This window comes from Macaca fascicularis, chromosome 3 (assembly GCF_037993035.2).
Source record: "Macaca fascicularis isolate 582-1 chromosome 3, T2T-MFA8v1.1".
Classification (NCBI taxonomy): Eukaryota; Metazoa; Chordata; class Mammalia; order Primates; family Cercopithecidae; genus Macaca; species Macaca fascicularis.
The window spans coordinates 8,590,562-8,612,236 of NC_088377.1; the positions used below are offsets into that span (position 1 = coordinate 8,590,562).

Genomic DNA, 21,675 nt, shown 5'->3' on the forward strand with positions numbered 1-21,675 from the left:
AAGGTAATTCTCTCTTTTTTTTTTTTTTCATTTTGATGTCACTTTTTGTTTTGTTTTGTAGCTCCTCTTCCACATTTGACTTCAGATGATGTTGATAAAGCCTTACAAAACTCTCCACGGTTAATGCATGCTAGAAACACAGGTAATGCTGGCCCCGCCCCTGCCTCCCAGCAAGAGCATAGGGTCTTACGTACAGGTTGCATGCTTCCATGGGAAACCGGTCAGCGCGTGTCAGGAAGACAGAATACAGGTAGATGATTCAGGATGCTTTCCAATACTTAGGAGGTACCACAGCCTAAAGGAAGGTGACGCCCTTTGGTTTTCTGAGCGCTTCCCACGCACCCCAGTTTGATTATCAAAGGGTTCCTTTTTTTTTACCAGGAGATGTGCAGAATTTGCCTCTAGCCATAACTTTAGCTCACATTTGCCAGATTACAATCTTCTTCTGTTAGTACCAATATATTCGCTGTGCTGACTCTGTAGACACTAAAAGCATGTTCGATATAAAAGGGCCCTTAGCAGCCTCCTTTAATTTTTTCCATTTTTATTCTTAAAGAAATATTTGCTAGGATAAGTTGGAATTTTCTTTTTCCTTTCCAATAAACTTTTAGGCTATTTCATTTGTTTTCCTACAGACTGTGTGTTTGCAAAAGGCAGGAGGGAATTTCTGTAACATTGTGAGAGTTTTGTTCAGAGGGAACCTCTGCTATGATTTTGGAGAATATGAAATTAGTCACTAACCAAATGCCTGTTTTCTATCTCTAACCATTGACTGTACATTTGACTTATTTATGTATTTATTTTGCCTGAGCCTAAGTAGGGTTTAACACCATGCCTCATCCTGGCTAACCTTCCTCCCTCGCCTCCCAATCACAGCAGAGGCTGGGTTTTCTGTGGATAAATGTGTTCCTGGTTCACATCCATCTGCTCCTTTCTGATGGAGACAGTTCCAGAAGCATGGCCACTGGCTGCTCACCCCACTCTGTTAGCTGCAGGGACCCTCTACAATCACCCGGGCTAGTGATGGAGACAGGAAGTGCCAGGAAGCCTTGCAAGTCAGCCAGTTAACTCAGGGTCAGCCCTCACATAGAAATACAGCCATTTTCCCAATATTTGCCATTTTATTTTAAAATATCAAATGTGAGTGAGTCCCAGTTTGAGTATTACAGTGAAATTGCTCGTTTATCATGGTAAATGAGCAATTTCTTATTCAAAACATTTTTTTTTTTAATCTGAAGTTTTAAAAAGCCGGCTTCGAGTTGGAACTACACTTTTTCAATAATTTTGGTTGCACACATCAGCCTATTCATGACCTTGTGGCCAGAAATAGCAGGTAACTTAGAGGAAGTTACTTCCCCTTCTTAGGAAACACCTTTGAGCTATGCGCATTTTCTGATATTTTCACGTTTATTTAGGAATTCTTTAACCATAGAGTGAAAGTTTCAAAAAAAGCTCCAAATTTATTAATTTTGCTATTGTTAAACACAGAAGCAACCAATGAACAGGACAACAAATTCCAAATGGACTGAACTCTGAAAAGGGAATTTTCTCAGCTAACCACATGAGTTTTGGTCAAAAGAGAGAAAGGGAAAACGCATTTGACTAGAGATGTGGATTAATCATTAATAAAATCCGTATACTCTTTGGCTAAATACTTATAATTGCTTGGTCCTACTTTCCAAGAGCTATGTAAAATTTATTATGGGTTTTTATACAATATATACAAATATATTATGGGTTTTTATTGAAAAATAAAACATGCACCATATAGTTTTTTAATAAAATGAGATTGCCCAGTGGGAAGTGGGATTGAGGAGGACACAGATAGGGCTTCATCAAGAAGCTATAAAATCAAAACACACAACACTTTATAGCAAATGGGGCACAGGAGTGCACCAAGGCTCCTTGAGAATCTGACACGTGCACCTGTCCATTTCTCCGGAGCTCTGTTAAGGCAGGTTTGAGGAGGTCTCTTCCCTTTGTTATCACAGGGAAAAGTAGATTTGGCACTGATGTTGAGATCGACAACCACAACAAAAGACCTTCACATGTTTGTCTTTCCTTTTGTCTGCAGGGGGTGCAGCTTTTATTTTCCCAAATACTTCAGTATATCCTGAAGCTACGCAAAGAATTACAACTAGGCCAGGTACGAAAACACCCCGTGTGATCTCGTCATTGAGAGACATCCCAGATGTCCCGCTGAGATCCATGCCCCAAGTCACGCGATACAAAGAGAGCTGATCCCGGAGCTGAAGCCAGTCCCAGACAGTCTTATTCTGCCCCTGTTTATCTGGAGACTAAACCCACTCAAACCATTTCATTCGAAGACCACACTAAAGGAATTAAGAGCAGATTAGCCCTTTAACTAGCTCTTCAGAAAGACAGATGGGCAAAGAAGGCATCCTGGATGCCTGGCAGTTAGAAATAGGCCCACTTTTGAACTAACGGAAGGATCCATCCCTCCTCGGGGGAAGAGCACAAAACAAGGACACTCCCCAGATTCACAGTGACCGATTCTCAGTATGTCACAAGAAGCCAGTCTTGCAGAGCAGAAGCATGCAATCATCAGTAGTATTTACATCCGAATCTTACTGCCTGTCTTCCAGATGATTTGATTAGGTAATTAATTTACATGCCATTCATGCAAAAATAAACATCTATCAAGTGCCCATTAGTGCCAAGTGTGATGTTAGACTCTGGGAATGTAAAGACGAACCAGGCTTCAGTAAGCTTCCTGTCTTCAGAACGTTCACTTCTTCATTCAGCTTGGCTTGTTCATTTGCTGAGTGCCTCCTCTGGGCCAGCCATGGGTGGTATGACGGTGAACAAGCTGAAATGTTTTGCCTCCAGTTCTAGATGTTTCCGTAGAGTGACCTAGAGCCAGAGAGACAGATACATACACATAAATGTTTCCCCTAATGTGATAGGTTCTACGGTAGAGGTACCACTTCTAGCAATACAGGCTGTAGGAGCAGGATCGGGGAGGAACTCAACGCCCCAAGAAAGGCGTAAAGATGCTTTCCAGAGGAATGGCCACATGGCAAAGGGGAATTAGATGTTTACCAGGTGAATAATGAGCATGGGGAGAGGGCATTTCACAGAAGGGTATAGCTTGCCCTAAGCATTTGCCCCCTCCCTGGGACTTAGAGCAGCCCCATACGCTAGATATCATTGTACCAGCCTCACGGTTGATGACATCGTGTTCGGGGTGGTGGGATGGTTTCTCTGTCTTCCTACATGCTTCCAGAATTCATATGAAACTCAGGCAATTCCTCTTTCACCTCTATCACATAACCGAAATACACAAGTCTCAGTCTGAACTGGTTCAAGATCTAGGCTTGGCAACTACTCTTTCTTTCTAATGAGAAAGACTGGGGGCCCAGGGAGCTAAAGAGAATGGATGAGGAAGCTTCTCAGGCTGTTCAAATCCTGACACTGCCCTGGTTACTGCCTAGTGACTTCAGGCTGGCAATTTTCTCTTCTCTAATGTCAGAGAAAAAGTTTGCTGTCTCGCTCCTGGGAAGCATGATAGAAAGGCTTAGCTAAGAGGTACTAAGAGGTAGTAAGTCACCTCTGTCATGTAACAGATTTCACAGGCCATTGAAACATAGGCAGGCCCCAGTGCCTAGAGTCTACCAGACTGGTCCTAAAATCCACCCCGTGTATTGCAAGTGGAAAATAGAAATTCATGTTTGACTCAAGCTCTACAGATTTTGTAATTCTGTGAGCATTTAAAAAATATTTCCATATATACCTAAAAAAATAAAAACTATTTCCAAAACATTTGGCTGGGGTTTTAAAATTTTTTTTACTTTTTAATTTTGTTTTTGTTTGTTTATGTTAAGACACCTCATAGGTGCCTCTGACTGAGTTGTAAAGCCAGGGGTTGTGAGCTAGTGTAACAAACTGTGTTAAAAGATCACAACACTGGCCAAATCCATGAGCACAACCTGTCCATCAGACAAGCCAGCTGACTGATGCTACCTGGTTAAGACAGTGGGTCCTGGAGCTGTTTTGTTTTCACATTTTAGGACATGGTGGATTTGGAAGGTATGACCCATCCAGGTGGATGGAGAAGAGGGTGGCTGTGAGGATGTTGGTTGGGACTCCCTCTCTGCCCAGCCCAGGGAAGGCAAGGGTGGCAAACTTAGACACCTCCCATGCCGCTCTGATGGTGCTCTTCCATGGGCCCATGATTTGAGCGTGATCTGGGAGACAGCACACTTCCACAGCTCCACTACTAGTCAAGTATGTTTTCGAAACTCAGTTTGTACCTGAAATAACCTGTTTTGACCACTGCCTACTGTGATTATGAGAACCAATACAAATATTGGTATCTGACCTGTAAAGAATTTAAAGCAGACTGAACAAGCCAGAGGACTGTTTACTGTAGGCTCTATTCAGGGGCTTGACCTTGGATATAAGAACTAGTTATACACCTTGGGTCATCCATTGCTAAGCGATCAACCTTAAAGGACTGGTCCTGTGGAGATAAAAGCTGTGAACCTGCAACTGGAGAATGAACGTTGTGATGGCTGAGGGGGAAGAGCTTTTGCCTCACTAACTTTCAGAGCTGCATGAGTCCCAGAGGGAGGTCACTGGGAATCTGACGGTATCCCTGTGGTCAGTGGGTACCTGACTACTTTCAGAAAGGTGATTGTTGACTGTTTCTTTCAAGGTCATTAGGGATACAGACCCCAAATCCCTGTCTCCTCCACTCTTGGTTTGCTGTGCCATGATCTTCATTTCCACACCCTTTGTCTAATCCCACATCTGAGGGAACCGAACGCTGGTCAGCGTTATTGTGCTGACCATGAAGCAAGCCAGGCTCCTAGGTGGCAACTCTACTTAGACCAGAGTCTGTCTCTTCTCTACACGGTGGCTGTTTCATTATAGAGTCCCTGATAGAGGAGACAGTGGCGTTCAGGGTTTACTGGTTAAATTAGACGGCATTCCACACCCTTTCTGCAGAGACTCCCTCTCCACATGTGTGTTGTCCTGCTGCATCCTCCTTCCCAGCTCTGCCTCACCACCCTTCCCTCCTTCCCTTCCCGCTGTGAGTCGCCCATCCCTGGGTTACTGCCCCAATCTCCCTTCCCTTCCCTTCCCTTCTTCTTTTTTTCTTTTCTTTTTCTTTTTTTTTTTTTTTTTTTTTGACGGAGTCTCACTCTGTCACCAGGCTGTAGTGCAGTGGCAAAATCTCGGCTCACTGCAGCCTCTGCCTCCTGGGTCCAAGCAATTCTTCTGCCTCATCCTCCCAAGTAGCTGAGGCTACAGGCACATGCCACTAGACCCAGCTAATTTTTGTATTTTTAGTAGAGACGGGGTTTCACCGTGTTGGCCAGGATGGTCTTGATCTCTTGACCTCGTGATCCAACCGCCTCTGCCTCCCAAAGTGCTGGGATTACAGACGTGAGCCACCATGCCCGGCCCCAAATCTACCTTTTATTCTATTCATGGCCCACCTTCCCAAATGAATCATTTATTCCAAAGCCCCCTGACTGCTTCCCTATCAGGTCAGTCTCACCGCTGCTGTGTCAGGTCAGTCTCCCTGCACAATTGGCCAAGGCTGTTCACTGACCTCACAGGGGACCACATGTGGACATGCCCTGCCACCACCACCACCCGCCATTTGTCCAAACCTCATCCCTTTTCCTTGCATGCCCGTACCTAGTGTTTTCCCACATTTTCCTGATTCAAGATTTACTGTCTTTCACGACCCCGTTGTTGAATTAGCATTGAGACAGTCTTCTCTACTCTCATAAGTGTCAACCCATAGGCATATCATGTTACACTCTGTTGTTTATTATGGTTATTATTTTATGATGTTTCACGTGTTTCTTACATTGTTGCAGTTACTGTGACCAGAATCGCTTTCTGTACCTCCTCTGCAAACACCCTTCTATTTTGCTGAATCCACTTCTTTTGGAGCCATAGCCCTTTGAGGTCTCAGGGGAAAAAAGTGGCAAAAACAGATCCACAGAATCTTGCAAGCCCCTGTTAACTACACAGTGCGCCACCCTGCCTGTCCTCTCAGGAGCAGGTCATGCAAAAGCTCAGTTCTACCCCAAGGATGATGTTCTGCAACCCCATCCTTTCCTCTTCCATCCCCATGACAACCCATATATTATGATATGCCTCTAGGGTGTTATCAAAAGAGATTAGAGAGTTAAGCCTGCAAATGCAGCCTTCGCTTCCACTTTGAAGCTGCTGCTCTTCAGGGCTTTCTTGGAATCTTAAATCATTCCTGCATTGGAGCTCACAGCCTGGTGCTTTTCGGCACAGCTAGGCATAGTGAGACAATGCAACTACTGCATAGCACCTCTCAGTTAGGTGTTATGTAAAGCCTATATCTTAGCAAATGGCTAACACTGCATTCTTTGCTTCCCCTTAGTTCTTATATAACCACAGGGATCTGCAAACCTAGGCAAGAAGGGAATGCAAAATGTTTCCAAATCTCCATGCCTTTGATATAGAATTTTAAGAAGATCTGGAGGAAAATAGAAGGCGACTTAATTATGTTAAGGTTGACTCAAACTTTTTTTTTTTTTTTTTTTTTTTTCATTTCACAGACGTTTATAGATTGGTTCTCAGCAGCAGCTCTTGGTCTTCCTAATTTGTGTTCCCCATTAGCATCTAATTTCAAGAGCAGACAAGTCTCATCTTTTTCCAGCCCAGCCAGGGAGCCTCCAGAGTTGCTTTGCAGATATGGTGTGGATCCTGCAGAATGAGGATGAGCTCTTCCATGATCCACATTCTTGCCCTTTAAAAAATAAAGCGGGTAGGCAGGGGGCGGCAAGAGCTAGAGGTTCCTCCTCAGTGAGTTTGATGAAGGGAGAATGTAAAACTTGGCTGAACTTAGCCCTCCAGGAAAGGGTAGCCAGAATGTTGTATTAATTGATTGATGTCTTCAAAAGGGTGTGGTGGAGGAGGAGTCTCATTCAGAATGAGAAGCTGATCCCAGCTTCCAGGAAATCAAAACAGTTGCTCATGTATAGGGGTCAGCACTAGCCGAACTCCCTATTTGTAGCTTCATGCCGTTTTTTATACTGTTGTAATGTAATGTACATCTATGTTCACCCAAGCTGCCTATGCAATGACTTTTATAAAGCTCAGTTTCCAAACACAGTCTCTTACAGATAAAACAGCAGAACCAGTGCCAGAAAGCAACCTTCCCTTACATGGGCACTTCTGCCAAGCGTATGAGTTCATGACCTTGAAGATCAAAGTTAAAGAGAAATGGAGAGGGTGTTGAAATGATCAGCAAAAATTAAATGTAAAATGTATTCTTATTGGAAGTCCAATGCTCTATTATCAATAAAGGACACTTAGCAGAGATACATGGAGGAGTGATTTTTCAAGCAGTCAAGAGCAGAACTACTAAGGCTTTGAGACGGTGTAGCTGCCACAGCAGTCACCCCTGGCTGTCCCTCATCTCAGGGAGCCTGAGTTGAATGTTTCCCAATGTCGTATCCCACAGGGTGCTCAGGGCCCACAGCATATAATCGGTAGCTGATAAGGAAGCATTGAACCAGAATGTCATGGGAGAAAACAAAAGCCCGCATATCTTCCATGGCAATATGTTTATGAACATGTTAATCATTGTTCATATAAGTGTCTCAAATACTTGGCTGAAAAGTAAACTCTGTTTGGTGTTAAGTTTTGACTTATTTTCAAGGGAGAATGGGATATGGTTATACACCCTAAGAAGGATTTTGTGAATAAAGAGTTTCAAAATATTTTGGGAGTAGTAGTTAGGCATTTATTTTTTTTCCCAGTCACATTTCATGAGCAATAATTTTCTGTTTAAGGTAGTATCTGACTAACCTACTGATGTCTTCTATCAGTTCCATTAGCATACTTATTCCATGGATAAAAGCAATCCATCTAGAACTCTTTCAACCATTTTTTAGTTTGTCTTTGCACACTCTAGATAGCATTACTGAAACCATCTGCAGGAAAACAGAGTTCCTGAAAAGAGCAGTGGTCTAGAGCAGGCTTTCTCAGACTTCAGTGTGCACCAGAGTCACCCCGAAATGCTGATTCTGAGGCTAGGTGCAGTGGCTCACGCCTCTAATCCCAGCACTTTAGGAGGCCGAGGCGGGTGGATCACGAGGTCGGGAGATCGAGACCATCCTGGCTAACATGGTGAGACCCTGTCTCTACTAAAAATACAAAAAGAAATTAGCCCGGCATGGTGGCGGGTGCCTGTAGTCCCAGCTACTCAAGAGGCTGAGGCAGGAGAATGGCGTGAGCCCGGGAGGCAGAGGCTGCAGTGAGCTGAGATTGCGCCACTGCACTCTGGCCTGGGTGACAGAATGAGACTCCGTCTCAAAAAAAAAAAAAAAAAAATGCTGATTGTGATGCAGTAGGTCTGGGGTAAGATCCTGCATTTCTAACAAGTTCCCAGGTATTATTGATGTTGCTGGTCCACAGACCACCCTTTGAGAAACAGAGATCTAGAACATATTTCTGTATTATCTTGCTTTTTTTCATTTGGTAAATAGAAGGCCTTAGTTAATGTGCCTTTCTGCTCCTAAATTAGGCTAGATGTGTCTAGGACTGCCTCACAAGTAGATTTTTATTTCTGAGACAATTCGCAAATTGAAACTCTGGCTATCCTTTTTTTTTTTTTTTTTTTTTTTTTTTTTTTTTTTTTTTTTTTTGTCAAAATGCAACTGACTGAGAACCCATGTGCCGAGTGTTCTCAGAGACTTAAGTTGAAATTCAGTTGTAAATTGTTAGGGGCTGCAGATTTAATTCCTATGTGTAACCCCAACACCAGAAATGTGAAAATCTGAGGAGCTGGGTGGGGAAAGATTTAGGTCCAAAAATGCAAAAATGCCAGCTGAGAGAGAGGAGTGAGTAATAGCAGTTTAAAAAGAAAAATTATCTAATTCTCCAAAGCTCTGAAGGGTAGGATTTCATAGACCACACTAGTAGCAAAGATGCTTGCAGCCAAACAGACCAAATGCATTAAGGAGATTCTGTGTTGAATTTCACGCTGCCTATCATTTCTATTCTCATTGGGATATGAAAATAGGAAGAGACACATCTTCTGTAACACAGTCAAGCTCTTTGAAGACTGACCCATCAAATTGCTGGTTTTAAACAAAATTAAAATATTTGTTTAAAGAGAAGCTTAAAAACAATTGCGTTGTCCTATCCTCCAAGTGAAATTTTGTACCCATCTCCTGGTGTCTGGCAGCAAAGAACCTGCCGAGATATTTGGCCATGGCCTTCACTTGACCCAGAATGACACATGACATTGAACTGAGACCCAGCAATCCAAGAAGACATAATTTTGAAACAGTTATGTAATAAGATTGCATGTAGAAATAGCCTGAGATATGCTCTCTTAGCAAAAGTATGTATAATAAGATTTCTGGAATTTATTTGTGAAACAAACCTGAAATGACATAGAGCTTTGATAATCATTAATAGGACTCACACTGAGGATGCAGAAGTATAGTTACTAAATTTGCATATGAAAAGTAAATGAAGGTTTATGGGACAAGTAATACTACTTTATAAATACAAAGAAATGTTTGGCATGTACTTAAGCTCAGAAGGTCATCATCAATGTGCTGTGGGAGCAATACTATTTCAGTCCTGTAATTCATTTCATGCAGTTCATTTTAGAGAAATTCTAAATTTATTTAGAACATTAGAAATGGGAGACATTTGCCTACAAAAATCACTAGATCAGATAAGACTGATTTAATATAAATTGATGAGGTTATAAAGGGAAAATGAGAGTTGGCTAAGAGAGGCAACTGGCAAATAAAAAGATAAGGCATTTCCTAGGAGATGCAAGAAGAAAAAGAAGCTGAATGTCATTTGATTGTTTTAGGGGCAGACCTCAAACAAAAATGGGCTGGTTCATCCAAATTGTAGACTGTATTTTGAATGAGTCATGAAGATAATAAAGAGACAGATGTAGATCAGTCCCAGTGGAAGCAGGGTCAACTAAATTGTAAGAAACTTTTATTAGGGTCTTGACTTATGATTGTAGGAAATTAGAAGAGTCACCAAGCTCTGGGAGAATCTGTCAATGAGAGTTTTCAGATAAACGGGTGAGAATTTTAGACCACTATAATATATGAAATTTTGATTTGGAAATTAAACTCAAATCTAGTGGGATATTCTTTGGATTACCAGATTTTTTTAGCACACAATTTATTCTAATAAATGCAAAATCAAATAAGAAACCAAAACATCTCTTATAAAAATTACACGATTGATCTTTTAGTCAATTTATTTGTCTTTACAGATTTACCATATGAGCCTCCCAGGAGATCAGCCTGGACCGGTCACGGCCACCCCACGCCCCAGTCGAAAGGTACAGTGTTGGCTCCCATGGCCCTGAGTTTCATGTCACAGGCAGTTGATGACTGTTGATGGAGTATATAGTAATTTCTGTGGCTAATCTGTGATTTTGCAACACGTGGTGGGTTTGTTCCATTGACAACAGAGTACAATTGATCTTTAACTGCAGTGATTCTTTCTCTATTTGGGTCATCACAAATTTCATAACAAAAATAAAGCAATGATGTAGTGTATTTCAACCTTCAGAAATGCATGTTTCATGGGATGTTTGAGTACACATTAAATAATTGGTGATTTCCTGAATCTTGGCCATGCTTAAAAGTATCCCTGGCTTTACTTTATTTGACTGATGGTTTCCCTTTATGTGTTTATCTTAGACTATGATTTATTGTAATCTATTTGGTAAGCCATCCCAAATTCTCTTTTGTTTTAACTTTTGGAAAAACTGGGAGGTATCCATTTTTTAAATAATTGGAAATGTCCTCTTTTTTTGTTACAATGTTTTTACATTTGGTTTCATTAGAAAGGAAAATTTTTCCTTACCATAAGATGCTTCTGATTTAGACTATTATGTTAATAACTAAATTAACTGATAGAATGATTTTACAACAACATCAAAGACTCATGACCAAATCTGTTATAGCTAATTGCCTTTTGTATTTCTGGATTTTCAGCTGCTCAACCATCTCCTTCCACAGTGCCCAAAACTGAAGACCAGCGTCCTCAGTTAGGTATGTTTCAGGGGCCATCTGAATAAGCATTAGAGAAGATTCAGGCTCAGCAACACGTTTCTAAAATGTATCACTTTTTAATGGAAGTTAACATGATTTTTTGCCTCTTTTTGACTGCTCCATACATAAGATAGGGCCCAAGTCACCAGCCTACTCACGCGAGGTGACTTGAGATGGTGCTAAAACACATCCCCAACTATGCAATAAATATAGAAAAAAACATTCTACTTGCACACAGGCTGCTGCTTTGTGATCCATTATTTTTTTTTAATTTTACTTTCCATGCCCGAACAACACAGCCTGCACAGCCCTGGATTGATGGGGCTTGGCACATGTTTGCCCTCTTTATGTCATTGGTTGGTATGAGCCCTGAGCTACGTGTCGGGATCCTGGGATGGAATCCAAGCCCTGCCACCAACTAGGAGTCCCCTAGCAAGACATCTGAGATGCTGTGTGACATCTTCTCTCATAGAAGAGGTGGAGGCAGTTGATTTGGAGTTGGGGGACATTTTCAGCTCTGAAATCTGAAAACACAATTGAGTCAGGCATTACGTCTGAAGTCACATCATACTATGTCACAACTATGTCTAGGATTTGACTTTGTTTCTTTTTGTTGTAGATCCTTATCAGATTCTTGGACCAACAAGTAGCCGCCTTGCAAATCCAGGTGAGAAACTGCTGATGATTTTCTTCTTACAAAGTTACCTTTTTGGCAGTGGCTATTTTGAAAAGTAAATTGGTATTGGTGAGAAATTCCTTCGACTGAACAAATTTTAGTTTTAGGTCTCACTGAATTATTTGCCTTAATGGAAAAATGGGTCGGGTTATAAATTAGGATTTCAGCTTCAGCAAAGAACATTATAACCTAATCCAAGCTGTAATAGTTTTTTAGGGCTGCTGTAACAAAGCACCATGGATTAGGTGGCTTAAACAACAACAATTTATTGTCTCACAGTTCTGGAGGCTGGAAGTCTGAAATCAGAGTGTCCCAATAGTAGGTTTCATTCCTTCTGAGGGCTGTGAGGGAGGGATCTGTCCTGGGGACTCTCCCTGTCTTACAGATAGCCATCATCTCCTCGTGTCTCTCTCTTCTCATCATCATCTCTCTGTGTGTGTCAGTCGCTGTGTCCAAATATCTCTTTTGCATAAGGATGTCGGTCAGATTGGAATACCCACCCTGTAACCTTACTGTAACTTGATTACCTTATTTAGGATCTTATCTCCATAAAAAGGTTACATTCTCAGATACTGCGGGTTAAGATTTCAACATAGGGAATTGAGGGAACACAATTCAACCCATTATACAAGCAGATAAAATAACTAGTATTTTTTAAAAGAGAGCCTTAATACAACCACAAGACTTCAAATTCAGGCTCATCTTCGATGGTCTGTTTCTGAACTTCAATGCTACAAGAAAGAGCAGATTCCTAATTAGCCCATTTGTAACCAGTGCATTGCCAAGGTTTGTCACCTGTCCTAGTGTTTCAGTGCCAACTACATAGTTTTATTTGTTTGTATTCAGATCAGAACCAGCTGTGCTGGCACCAACTTCAGAAATTCGTAGCCTATGCTGCATATTCCCAACTGCAAATTCAAATGCCAAGATGTTACAGGTATATTGCAAGCAAAGATGGAATTATATTTCCTAAATGTTGAGGCCAAAATAAGGTTGGAAATGGAATAATTCAGATTTAATCAGTATACATCCCTGCAAGAGAATCTACACATTGAAAACATGAAACGTTATCACTTTTGAGCATCTGTATTTTTGATGTTAAATTTTGGTTAATGTTAAGGAATTCAATGAAATTTTTTTACAGCTGAAAATCTAAAGAAAACTAGTTAGCCTGGGGCCTAGACTAGGTGCTCAATAATTATTTGTTGCATACATGAAAGGCAAGGATAACGAGATATAGTCCTTTAGCTCAGGGAGCTTTCAGTCGCTGGAGAGATGGACACAGGGAGTTACAACATTGTCCCAAACACAGAGCCACCGGCCCTTTTTGCTCATGCTGGCTTTCATCTAGTAGCCCAGGCTCCTGAGGCTGTGGTCTCTTCTCAGCCTTCTACTCAGCTTTTCATTTGCAACTCTGCCATATAACCATTCAAATACAAATAATCACTATGTTTTGAGATGATTATTATCAGTCATGCTTCAGGAAGACTGATCTGGCAGCAATGTTAGGATAGATTAGAAAAAAGAAAATGACGGAAGCTGAAACACTCTGGGAATGTTAATACAATCATGTGAAATAACAATCAAATAGCTCCCACCCCGCAGAATGCCCCCGATAGAATGTCTGTGGTCCCTTCTGTGCCTCATGGCAGCCCTGGGAGGTTACTATCTCCATCCTACAGGAGAGGAATTAGAAGTCCAGAGAAGTTAAGTAACTTTTCCTGTGTCACACAGCCAATGATAAGGGAGGTCAGATTTGTAACCTAACTCTGTCTACAAAGTCTGCTTTTGTTTTCTTGCCCTACTCTGCCGCTGACTAAGTATGAAGGGAAGAGGAGGTCTTACAAAATGCAGACTGTGAGAATAGAAAGCAAGGATTTCCTTTCAGGGTAATAACTGCTTAGGTGCAGGCGATGAATCTGAGGTCGGGAAGGAAGAGGAGGAAAGAGTCAAGCTGCACCAAAGAAGACTAAACTGGCCTTTGCACTAACACATTGGCCAAATGAAATATATATGTTCATGACCACATTGTCACAGCCCAAAGGTACTGCTTGGCTTGTTTGTAGAACAGGGCCAGAGTCACTTGCTCCTAAGCAGAGTGCCAATTCTCACAAGGGAACACCGCACCTGCCCTGGGCCCAGCAGCCTGGGGATGCCCTTTGTAGATAGAGGGACCTGAGCTCAAGCAAGGAGACGGGAAACTCATCACAGGCCTGGGGAAACAGGACTGCGCTTCATACCATTAAGACTCTTTGTAATGGGCCTGGAGAAAATAGCAACATCCTACCTTTGATTTGCAGCCAAGTGACTTTAAGATAAAGGTTTATTTCATTTAGTTTATGATGAATTCGACTTTCTCTCCATCTATCCTTAGGTTTGTGTCTGTTGTGCTCATGTGAATTGTTCCCCTGAAACCAGAATGTCGTTTATCTTTGTATTAATTAGAATGCTTCTTCCTGTTTGATTCTATTTTTCTATTCTCTGATAAATAAATCCTTCATCACTTACAAATTGCTGTCTTTGCTTTTCATACAACACAAATTCCTTTTCCTCATTTTAAGTGGAAAGATTGCATCATATAGTATGAATGCACAAGATGATGTCATCATCCCAACATCTCTATCCCAAATATTCATTTGATGTGCACTTTGGACATCGCTTCTCCTGCTGAGAACAGTGTGTCCCTGCATTCTGGTATCATGGATCGGTTATAAGCAACACAGCTCCTTTACGTGCCATCAGAGCAGCTGAGAATCTAACATGGTTCCTCTAATGAAAGAGCTTTGTTGGGTTATGTTCAGAGGCTCCCTCTTCAGTGGTGCACATGAAAATGCATCCTGCCTCTTGCAGAACGACAGACCAGGTTAGGGATGTTTTGGCATTTGTTAGGAGGTGGGAGTGTGCAGTCTTCCAGTGGGAGCCCCCCAGGGAGGCGACAACATGGAAAGGACCTGGGGAGGCTGCAGAGGTGTGCATAAACCAGGCCTGAAAGCAAGTTTGCGCAGTGATTAAGCATGGCAGCCTAGGGTCTGGATTTCAACCCTTGCCGGCGCTGAGAAAAATACGTCAGTCTACCTCTCTAACCTCCAATTTCCTCACTTCTCCAGTGGGCTAATCACATGACTCCTGTGGGGATTAAATAAATCAACACATGTAAAGCGTTTAGAATGGTGCATGGCACACAGTAAGCCTTCAGAGGATATCAGTCAGCCCAAGAATAGCACCTTTTCAAGTTTCTTCATGGTTCAAAAGGCCAATTGAACAGTATTTCTCTTTTCTTTGGGCATTTCCTGGCTATAGGAGAGGAGTGTTCTCTTTCCTTAAACTCTGATTTTCAGCCCAAAGAAGTGATGACAAGACCATTCATGTACTGAGTTCATCCTTACCATGATCTCGCAAGATAGTACTGTTACCATCATGCCCACTTTACAGATGAGGATACTGAGGCAGAGAGAGCTGGGAGAGTTGCCAAAGGCCCCACAAAGGGCAGAGGCAGGATTCAACTGAGGCAGTGGCAACTCCAAAGTTGGTGCTCCCTACCACCATGCTTTTCTGCCCCTCCAGTAAGTGATGCCTGAGCCTCACTGAGCCTCGGGCCAGAGACTTCCATTCAGGACACACCTGCTGCCTTGCAGAGGGTCCAGGCCATGCACGCGGGATCTTCTGCACCACCCCTGGCTTCTAGAGAAAGTGGCCTCAAACCACTGCCACCGTGGAACTGGCGGGGCCCCTCACGACTGTATTTACTGCCCATGTTCATCAGCTGACAGCTGCGGGGCTTTGCAGCAGGCTGCTGTTTCCACCAGACGCACAGCTGCTGAGTCACTCTGCAGCTCTCTGCTTTGCTCTGTGGTTTGTAAACCGTTTCGGTTTTCTTTTTTTTTTTTTTTTTTGGTCCATTTTTGCTCAGTCTGTACGCCTTTGCTACCCTGTTTCTCTCCCTTTCTTTTAACAGTATTAGGAGATTTCTTTCCTCTGTAAAATTAAAGGAGTGCCTTCTGTCTTCTTAAAAGCCACAGCCACTCCCTTTCATCCACAGGGTTCTCCGTAGGTGGGCAATGCTGCTTGCCACTGTTTTTTACCCCCAAATCTGTTTCATTTTGGTAATTACCCTAAGAAAAAACTAATTGCTCCTTACTGACATTGCAAGGATGTTATTAAGATAGAGTAAAACAAAAATAGATCTGAAGGGTTTACTTTTCTTGGGTGATGCTACTCAGTGAAAGCTCTTGTCTTTCAAGAGCTTCTCTTTGTAAACCCTGGTTTGGCCCATGAGTGACCCGAGCCACTTTTAGGCTTTCCTAACCCTAAGCATTCTTGTTTTGAAATCTCTGTATTCTAAAATGCACCTCATCACACATTAAATGTTATTGTTTTGGAAGTAAAATAAGAATTTAAAAATTGCTCTTAAATTTTATGACTGAGGCCGGGCGCGGTGGCTCACGCCTGTAATCCCAGCACTTTGGGAGGCCGAGGCGGGCGGATCACAAGGTCAGGAGATCGAGACCACGGTGAAACCCCGTCTCTACTAAAAATACAAAAAATTAGCCGGGCGCGGTTGTGGGCGCCTGTAGTCCCAGCTACTCGGGAGGCTGAGGCAGGAGAATGGCGTGAACCCGGGAGGCGGAGCTTTCAGTGAGCCGAGATCGCGCCACTGCACTCCAGCCTGGGCGACAGAGCGAGACTCCGTCTCAAAAAAAAAAAAAAAAAAAATTTATGACTGAGAATAACTCCTTTACCATTGACAATTTTTAAACAACCATTGTTCATTTTTGAGAATTCTTGCGGTGAGAACATTTGTTCTACACACTGCAAAATGCAGTGAATTTCGTTACAAATATTAAATTTAACAGTTAATGAGTTTGACATAATGTTACGTTTTCTACCATTTACTTAAACATTCATTGATTTTGCATTTCCAGGTTTCTTTCAAGGTTTGAAAGCTGATGAATTTTGCTTACAGATCTCTTCTTTCTATAGACCCTCCCTGGAAATGCTTACAGTCCTGAGCCCTGTGTCTTTATGGCTAATGGGTAAAATAGTCAAGTGAGAAATTAGCTCATCTATCCTTTGGGCATTGAGTTTGCTGCCACGAATTTAGGTCCCCTGCTTTCTAACTCTTCAGAAATAGGAGAGACGTGAGATCACTTTTGTCCACTGGTTCTGTCCTACACACATTTATAAAAGAAGTGGGTGAGGGAAAAATTGCTAAGAGGCAGTGCCAAGGTTTGAGTCGATTCCAAGTGTGATTTCGGCAGGTCTGTGGAGTTGCTTTCTCTATGGGAGAAAGTTGACGCTGAATATTTATTTTCAAACAACCGTATGTGTTTATATTGAAGCATCTGTGAAGACTGTTAAATCAAAAATCCATGCCTTTTCCTATTCCCAGGTCATCTATGGAATTTTTTTCAAGTTGTAATTTTTTGGTTACAATATATATACTAAGACCATATGGTTTTCTCATACCATTCTTTGTGTTTTCTACACGCATATTAATGAAATGTTGCAGGCAACGAAACTTGATTGGGAACAGTGTGTATATGTGGTTCTGAAAAAGCAAAGGCTTCCACTGCAATGAGCTACAAGCTGTTAATACATTTCAAATGTGCTGCTAGACTGAAAATGAGCACTTTCCAGAACAGATTCAGAAAAAGCTGACCTTTCTCACAGTGCTATTGTATGGATAAATTCACAAATATATCCATTTCCATGTAGCCAACATGCAAAGAAGGGTTTATGAGTTGGGCGATATATATAGGAGGCCAGCAAGGATTTAGAAGAAAACGATCTTAAAATTGATTTTTACATTATGTTAATTCCCTGAGTAGATGTCAGTTAAAGTTACTTTAATCATTTTATCACATTGAATGATATTACTTACGATATAATAAAAGATAATCTTTTGGTAATAAGTCTAAGGCAGTGCTATAACTGGAGTTCAGGAGGAAGGACCCACCTCCCATCCATTCTTACGCTTATGAAATATGCTCAGCAGAGCTTAGCCTCTCTCGGTACTGATACTATTGTCAATATTTACATGCTGCTGTCTTCTAGGGAGCCATAAATTATCTTCAAGTACTGTGACATAGCAGCTAGCTGTGCCTAGATTTTTCTTTGAATTTCATTAAACAAAGCCATATCTATATGCTCTCAGTGAAATCAAGAAAATTCTGACTTTGTCCACCCAGCTAAATGTGATCTCTTTGACAAAGGAAGAGTCTCATTCAGCTTCCCAAGGGGACTTGCAATCACTCATTGTTGGGTTTTTTCTTCTGGAAATGCCGCTTGACACAATTGGCATTGCAGGGCACAGGCAACGCATTGGTTTCCGTTACGATGCCCTTGCCCAAATACTGGAACTGGTGATCGGGTTTGAAAAAGAGCCAGCTTTTTTTTTTTTTTCCTAAACTTCCTCATTTTGAGTGGGTTAATTCTGTTCTAGGAAAAGTTTTGACAGAATTGCTTTCTGAGCGCCAGCAAAATGTTATGTTAGAAATAATGATGTTTACTTCCATTCTCAATTTTTTTCCATAAACTTTTAGAAGTTCATTTCCTAAATCTAACTTTTATTATCTTACCTGACCTAGCCAATATAAATGGCATTAAGTCATTATTGCCATCCACATAACAGTACTTTTCTGCTTCACAAAATAGGGGGGATAAAATACAGCTCTTTCATCCTCTAAACACCAGGTTGATCTGGCTGTTCTTTTAAGGAAGTCAGAAATGGATGGAACCAGCCTGAACTCTGCCCCATATGAATTCCCTGCATTCCATCTAGGTCTTGAATCTGTTAGACCATCATCCTGGCTCGGGTTCCCTAGATGCAGAGCTTGGGGTAAGGATGCTTGTGCAGGTGAATGATTAACGGCATGTTCTCAGGAGAGAGAGAATGGGAAGAAGCACAGGGCAGGTGCAGCGCTAAGGAAGTTTCTGGCCTCCTCCAAGCCTCCTTGCAGCTGGACGCTGTTTCAGCCCAATTCCACAGGAGCGCTGGAGCCTGAATGGTGTCGTGGAATTGGTCTTTCCTTGAGGCAAGGGGGCCGGCCTACGTTACCCTGTTCAGTCCACCAGCTGTGGGATACCTGGGGGTGGGTGAGGCGGCGGCTCTGTTAAGGCAAGGGCAGTTCTCTGGAGAAATGGGTGGCCATGGAATGAGAGCAGTCCTCACCCCTGCAGCTGAGGGATGGATGGACAGGCCTGGTGAAGGGAATGTGGGCGACACACCAATAGCACCTCCTTCCCTCATCACAAAGGGCCTCTTTCCCCTGGAACCTGTGCTCACTGGAATTTTCCTTCCTCTCCTGATCTCATTAGGCAGTGGCCAGATCCAGCTTTGGCAGTTCCTCCTGGAGCTCCTGTCGGACAGCTCCAACTCCAGCTGCATCACCTGGGAAGGCACCAACGGGGAGTTCAAGATGACGGATCCCGACGAGGTGGCCCGGCGCTGGGGAGAGCGGAAGAGCAAACCCAATATGAACTACGATAAGCTCAGCCGCGCCCTCCGTTACTACTATGACAAGAACATCATGACCAAGGTCCACGGGAAGCGCTACGCCTACAAGTTCGACTTCCACGGGATCGCCCAGGCCCTCCAGCCCCACCCCCCGGAGTCATCTCTGTACAAGTACCCCTCAGACCTCCCGTACATGGGCTCCTATCACGCCCACCCGCAGAAGATGAACTTTGTGGCACCCCACCCTCCAGCCCTCCCCGTGACATCTTCCAGTTTTTTTGCTGCCCCAAACCCATACTGGAATTCACCAACTGGGGGTATATACCCTAACACTAGGCTCCCCACCAGCCATATGCCTTCTCATCTGGGCACTTACTACTAAACACCTGATGGAGGCCTTTCCCATCAGCGTGCATTCACCAGCCCATCGCCACAAACTCTATCGGAGAACATGAATCAAAAGTGCCTCAAGAGGAATGAAAAAAGCTTTACTGGGGCTGGGGAAGGAAGCCGGGGAAGAGATCCAAAGACTCTTGGGAGGGAGTTACTGAAGTCTTACTACAGAAATGAGGAGGATGCTAAAAATGTCACAAATATGGACATATCATCTGTGGACTGACCTTGTAAAAGACAGTGTATGTAGAAGCATGAAGTCTTAAGGACAAAATGCCAAAGAAAGTGGTCTTAAGAAATGTATAAACTTTAGAGTAGAGTTTGGAATCCCGCTAATGCAAACTGGGATGAAACTAAAGCAATAGAAACAACACAGTTTTGACCTAACATACCGTTTATAATGCCATTTTAAGGAAAACTACCTGTATTTAAAAATAGAAACATATCAAAAACAAGAGAAAAGACACGAGAGAGACTGTGGCCCATCAACAGACATTGATACGCAACTGCACGGCATGTGCTGTTTTGGTTGAAATCAAATACATTCCGTTTGATGGACAGCTGTCAGCTTTCTCAAACTGTGAAGATGACCCAAAGTTTCCAACTCCTTTACAGTATTACCGGGACTGTGAACTAAAAGGTGGGACTGAGAATGTGTATAGAGTGAGCGTGTGACCGTAGACAGAGGGGTGAAGGAGGAGGAGGAGGAGGCAGAGAAGGAGGAGACCAGGGCTGGGAAAGAAACTTCTCAAGCAATGAAGACTGGACTCAGGACATTTGGGGACTGTGTACAATGAGTTACGGAGACTTGAGGGTTCATGCAGTCAGTGTTATACCAAACCCAGTGTTAGGAGAAAGGACACAGCGTAATGGAGAAAGGGGAAGTAGTAGAATTCAGAAACAAAAATGTGCATCTCTTTCTTTGTTTGTCAAATGAAAATTTTAACTGGAATTGTCTGATATTTAAGAGAAACATTCAGGACCTCATCATTATGTGGGGGCTTTGTTCTCCACAGGGTCAGGTAAGAGATGGCCTTCCTGGCTGCCACAATCAGAAATCACGCAGGCATTTTGGGTAGGCGGCCTCCAGTTTTCCTTTGAGTCGCGAACGCTGTGCGTTTGTCAGAATGAAGTATACAAGTCAATGTTTTTCCCCCCCTTTTTATATAATAATTATATAACTTATGCATTTATACACTACGAGTTGATCTCGGCCAGCCAAAGACACACGACAAAAGAGACAATCAATGATATAATGTGGCCTTGAATTTTAACTCTGTATGCTTAATGTTTACAATATGAAGTTATTAGTTCTTAGAATGCAGAATGTATGTAATAAAATAAGCTTGGCCTAGCATGGCAAATCAGATTTATACAGGAGTCTGCATTTGCACTTTTTTTAGTGACTAAAGTTGCTTAATGAAAACGTGCTGGATGTTGTGGATTTTGTGTTATAATTTTACTTTGTCCAGGAACTTGTGCAAGGGAGAGTCAAGCAAACAGGATGTTTGGTACCCAGACGGCGTCAGCCTCTGCAGGTCCTTCTTTCACCCTCATGTCTCTTATTTCTAGCCCCTTTTGGAACAGAAGGACCCCAGGTTCCACATCGGAGCCTCCATATTTATGCCTGGAATGGAAAGAGGCCTAGGAAGCTGGGGTTGTCATTGAGAAATTCTAGTTCAGCACCTGGTCACAAATCACCCTTAATTCCTGCTGTGATTAAAAAACATTTGTTGAATGGTGAACAAGCTACCGCTCATAATGCAAACTGTATTATTACTGGTAAATAAAGTGTCATGGATAGCTGCAATTTCTCACTTTACCAAAACAAGGGACAACTTCTAGATTTGCCATGCGGTTTCTCTTTCAGGAGATCTCACTTAGGTAGACAGCTTTAATCTTGCTACATCAGTTACCTGGGCACTGTGGCTTGGGATTCACGAGTCCTGAACCTGATACGCTGGCTATCCCTTGAAGACAATGTTTATTTCTATAATCTAGAGCCAGTTTCCCTGGGCATCTTTTCTTTGCCTCACAAATGCTGCCAACCTTAGTCCAGGTGAAGGCAACTCAAAGGTGAAAAATACAAG

General features: G+C 42.5%; 1 protein-coding gene across 14 annotated transcripts in view; it reads left to right on the plus strand.

Annotated features, from left to right (window-relative positions):
• The window catches only part of ERG (ETS transcription factor ERG), a 281,329-nt gene extending 260,318 nt beyond the window's left edge, over nucleotides 1-21,011 (plus strand). For 5 of the 14 annotated variants that reach the window (XM_005548686.5, XM_045389305.3, XM_005548687.5 and 2 more), the window contains 6 exons: nucleotides 62-142; nucleotides 2,075-2,146; nucleotides 10,274-10,342; nucleotides 11,004-11,060; nucleotides 11,680-11,727; nucleotides 19,054-21,011. In XM_005548686.5, the coding sequence (XP_005548743.1) occupies nucleotides 62-142; nucleotides 2,075-2,146; nucleotides 10,274-10,342; nucleotides 11,004-11,060; nucleotides 11,680-11,727; nucleotides 19,054-19,574 (848 nt within the window). In that variant the 3' untranslated portion in view covers nucleotides 19,575-21,011. The remainder of the gene's footprint in view (nucleotides 1-61; nucleotides 143-2,074; nucleotides 2,147-10,273; nucleotides 10,343-11,003; nucleotides 11,061-11,679; nucleotides 11,728-19,053) is intronic. The other 9 variants (XM_074034013.1, XM_074034014.1, XM_005548689.5 and 6 more) reach the window with 2 other exon arrangements.
• The last annotated feature ends 664 nt before the right edge of the window (nucleotides 21,012-21,675 follow it).